Genomic DNA, 4,375 nt, shown 5'->3' on the forward strand with positions numbered 1-4,375 from the left:
GAAGCATGTGAAAGTGTGTTCCAGACAAGCTTTTAGTATTGACTGTGCTATGGCAGCATTTTATTCCCATCTATTTCTTTGCACTTTCCTTACGATGCAGCTGTTGGCATCAGGTACTACACAGAGTGGTATCACCCTTCGTAAAACGCACGTGAAAGCGTTCTAAGATGAACTGATGTGGCAGTGCAACTAGCACCATATCATAATCTGCACACAGTACATAGTGCATAGGATGGTGAAGAAAGCGAAACAACTCAGGCAAGCTGATGAATGACATCCATAGCAAAACCGAGACAAGCTGTGTTTAGCACTTTGTTTTTCTGTCTTTTTTTATTATTCCTGTCTCAGGTTTACTATGGAGGCCATAAAAGGGTACAGCAGCTGCTGCAGGTCCCTTGACTGCTCAACCTGTTTGGAGCCTCCTGGGCTGGGTTATATCCATAACAAACACCTACAACTTGGGTTGTGAATTTACACAGTGTATTTTTTATATGCTTACACTTTCTCTGGTGACCTGGTAGTTTTGTTTTGTTATTGAAGGGGGAAAAGTTATATTGTGTCTTGAATTGCTTCCCAAAAGGCAATTGAAAAGGATTTCAATTGCCTTTTGGGAAGCAATGACTTTGTGCTGGAGATTAAAGGAACAGTGCTGCTACTTAACCACTTGAAGTGATTTTCAAGATTTGTGTATAGTGAGATTTTAACCTGCCACATTCTTCCTTCTAGCTGTTATTGTATAAGGGAGGGACACTGTTGTATTTGTAAATAATATTTTTATTCACTAAAATCATTACTTCGATTATGCCATTTGTATGTGTATGTTCCGTGTTTGTTTCATTTCACGCTTGGCATCACAATTGAACTGGTACATATTAAACATTCTAAGGCAACCACCTTAGACCCATTGTTCATCAGCACCAGTGAGTCTTGTCTCATTCTTCACAATGGGTTCCACCTCGGAGCTGCCAAGCCTTCATCGGCATCAAGGAAGCACCGTCTCTTCTGTCGGGGCTAGTCTAGGTCCTACTCCTGCTCCAGACTATGGTCACAGCACGCTCGTTCGATTTACTTGCACCTCCTGCGCCGGTGCCGAAAGTCTAGGGTAGTGTACTTCCGGGTGTAGCTTAATACACATACCGGAAGTACATTGCCCTACACTTTTCTGTACCGGTGCAGGAGGTGCAAGTAAATTGAACGAGCCTTGTGATGACCGTCCTTCATAAGAGACAAGGGATTGTACTGCTTCGGGACGCATGATGTGTATCAGTCAACACAAGCATATACATTAGCACAGCCCTATAATTTGTAGTGCAATGTAGGTTGCCGAGAGTCCTTGTTGGGTTTTGCCAGGATGTTCTATATTCTATTTCAGCATGAGCTGACAAAGGGAGAAAGTTTGAACCTCGTGAGCCAGTCGGGGCAACAGAGCAAAGTATGTCAAGAGCTCGGTTAACACTGTCGGTATACATTGTCATGTGCTTCCCTCAAACACTCCAATGGGCTCACTGGGACCCTACTGTTTGCCAAGTTATGCTGAAACAGCAGTCCCTAGACTCCCTACTCGCTTTTTAAAATTAAAATACACCATGGACAACTTAAATAATGCAAATGGCTTCTCTGTTGCAATAAATTTTAAACTTATTTTATATTAAACAAGATTTAGCTACTATTATTAGTTCTAAATATTTCAGTGTGTTGATCTAAGCTTATTTTTTGCTTCCAGAGTCTGAAGAGACAACAGGTAACCGTTTTTTTCAAGGAAAGGACTGCATCCTGCCTGATGGTGCTCCAACCCAGAGTGAATGGAGTGAAGGAGAAACCAGGCTGCTTCTTGATAAATATCAGAGTTATCTGAGCCGAGTGGGGCCCATGAAAACCTTTAAAAACAAAAAAGCCATGTGGGCAGCCATCTCGGAGGACATTGCTAATGACCTTGGCTCCCACAAAACAGCAGATCAATGTCAGAACCGCTTTAAAACTATAAAGAAACGCCGGACAGAACGAAAACAACACAACGCCTCATCAGGTGCAAATCCCGTTTCTGTTCCCTACAATGAGGAATTTGAAAAAATCAAGTCCATTGACGACAGCATAGAACCGGAGCTTCTTAGAGGACCTGGGCGAGTCGAGTTTAAGTCCTCGGCCACTCCACACAGTTTGGATAGCTCTAAGCCAGAATATGCCAAAGATACACCGCCCATGAAGAAGCAGAAGGTGAACCCCGTGTGCGAAATGATGTGGAAGATACACATGCACAGAGAAGAGCAGCGGGAACGTCGCCACAAAGAGAAGCTGGAGGTTTTGCGCAGTCTTCTGGCGCCTGAAAAGGATCTTGAAGCCTAATGGTAGACGTGTAGATGTAAGGATTATCAGCCAAGACGTGCTTTTATATGGACAGACTTCCATTCCTTTTTTGTATTTATAAATATTAAATTTAATGGAGTTATTTTTCTAGTTGGTTTCTGAGGCTGTAGAAACTATGTATGCTATTGCTTTGCAGAACACAGGATCAGGTCAAATGCATAATTACTTTATTATGTTATTTCCTTACAACAGAGTGCACAAAAAAGTTGGCAGGTGCCGCACACTTTCCTACAACAAAGTGGTGCACAGGAACGTTGACAAGTTACTGGACTGTGCGAAGGTAGCATGCAATTTTTTTTCTCTTTTCTTCACCCAGTTGTTTTAGTAGCTTCTCCCTCTTGGGGTTTTCTTTAGCCCAAGCGTCGCCCGGGCCTGGCTTGCGACCCTTGCTTGCATTTTTTACTTCTTCCTCATCTATATCTGTGTCTCCTGCGTCGATACACAAATTGTGCAAGACGCAACACGCAAGAATAAACTGTGTGGCCTTGTTGACACTCCAGAACTCAAGGTATAAAAGCTGCCTGAAGCGTCCCTTCAGTAGCCCAAAGGCATTTTCTATTCGGACACGTGTCTGGCTCAGCTTTAAGTTGTAGTTCACCTCGTCCGGCACGAGTTTGCCGTAGTTCCTAAATGGAGTTAGGAGGTACTCTCTTATGGGGTACGCTGCATCTCCTAGTATATGATACTTGTCACCCTCACAGATTTGTGGCAAGTCATCCAAGACAAAGGACCGCCTGAATGCCTGTGCGTCGTGTGTTTTCCCCGTGTGCCCGAGAAAGACATCTAGGAACTTTCGATCAGAATCGCAAATTGCTTGCATGCTGTAGGACTTCTTATCGTGTCTGTTCGTATACGTGGATGGAATTTTATGTGCAGGGCATCTGGTGTCCACATAGGTGCCATCCACACAGCCCAAAACACGAGGGAAGCCTGAAATCTGAAGTTAATTTGTGATCAGTACTTTTTCAAGCAGGTGCAAAACTAACTTTACCTTTTCGAATTTCGCACTAGCCGCAACCTTAGCTTGTGCAGATATGGGAAAATGAATGACGTCGGTACTGATGCTTTCCAAGAAGCTTGCCACCCGCTCGACGATGTCATGAAGAGTGCTTTCTGCCATGCCAAATATCACTGCGACGGCTCGCTCACTTAGTTTGTTTCCAGCAAACCTGAAAAAAAAAAAAAAGTACTTTTCCTGTCATATTCAAAGCTCAGATTGAAAGTAATCTTCCGACCTAACTTACTCACCAAAGGAAGGAAAGTACATGTTCTTCAGCAGTCTTCCGGGGGTAGGGACCATGGCCACGAGGATAGAACTCCGACTTCTCATAGTCAGCTATCACTTTGTAGCACACGTCTCGGGCTACCCGGAAATGCTTTCGGAACTGAAAAAAAAAACAACAACAAAATATATCTTTCCCATTATCACTGGTTTAAGAAAGAGTACCACCAGATAATAGCCGTACCTCGGTGTTATCGAAGCGCCTCACAACGCTCTCCACGAAGTTCATGACTTTCGGGCGCTCTTTGCCACCGCAGCAATCACCGGTAATCGCGGCGATGGTAAAAAACTCGTCGTCCTCGCTGTCCGAAGAGCTAAGGAACTCATCGAGTGCCGCTGCGAGGAGTGCTCGTTTTCGTAAGGTCGCCATCTCGACAAACTGCGCGTCTGCTACTCCCGCCATCTTCTCGATTCCCGCTCCAGGCCGCAATGCCTGATGGGACTGCACCCCGGCGCACCGTCGATTTTCTTGGTGCACGTTGGGGCAACGAAAAGCCGCACCGGGAGGGTGCGCACCGTTGATCGAGGACGTCGGATGCGCACCGGTGCAGTTGGTCGAAGACGACGGGGCGCTACTCAGTGCACCGGTGCGCACCGGTGCGGATGATCGAGGATGCTATTAGTTTTAACGCGAAAGTTCATTTTTATAGCTTTAGTTTTAACGCGAAAGAAGTATACTTCTTTCGCGTTAAAACTAAAACTATAAAAATGAAACCTCGGAGCCTTGGT

The 4,375-nt window shown here is 44.9% G+C and overlaps 1 protein-coding gene across 1 annotated transcript; it reads right to left on the bottom strand.

The window, feature by feature from the left end:
• Positions 1–2,526: 2,526 nt before the first annotated feature.
• On the bottom strand, positions 2,527–4,079 carry LOC115315097 (protein ALP1-like). The gene is made up of 4 exons (XM_040212443.3): positions 3,831–4,079; positions 3,613–3,749; positions 3,356–3,533; positions 2,527–3,301 (listed from the first exon to the last, which is right to left on the bottom strand). The coding sequence occupies exons 1-4, from the start codon at positions 4,047–4,049 to the stop codon at positions 2,627–2,629; spliced, it is 1,209 nt and encodes a 402-aa protein (XP_040068377.1). The 5' UTR covers positions 4,050–4,079; the 3' UTR covers positions 2,527–2,626.
• Positions 4,080–4,375: the final 296 nt, after the last annotated feature.

Source organism: Ixodes scapularis, unplaced genomic scaffold (genome assembly GCF_016920785.2).
Source record: "Ixodes scapularis isolate PalLabHiFi unplaced genomic scaffold, ASM1692078v2 PGA_scaffold3__209_contigs__length_174095766, whole genome shotgun sequence".
Taxonomy (NCBI): domain Eukaryota; kingdom Metazoa; phylum Arthropoda; class Arachnida; order Ixodida; family Ixodidae; genus Ixodes; species Ixodes scapularis.

Coding starts and splice junctions, on each gene's coding strand:
- LOC115315097 (XM_040212443.3), bottom strand. CDS start 4,049: ATGGCGGGAGTAGCAGACGCGCAGTTTGTCGAGATGGCGACCTTACGA. Junction 3,534..3,612: donor CATGTACTTTCCTTCCTTTG/GTGAGTAAGTTA, acceptor TTTTTTTTTCAG/GTTTGCTGGAAACAAACTAA. Junction 3,302..3,355: donor CTAGTGCGAAATTCGAAAAG/GTAAAGTTAGTT, acceptor AATTAACTTCAG/ATTTCAGGCTTCCCTCGTGT.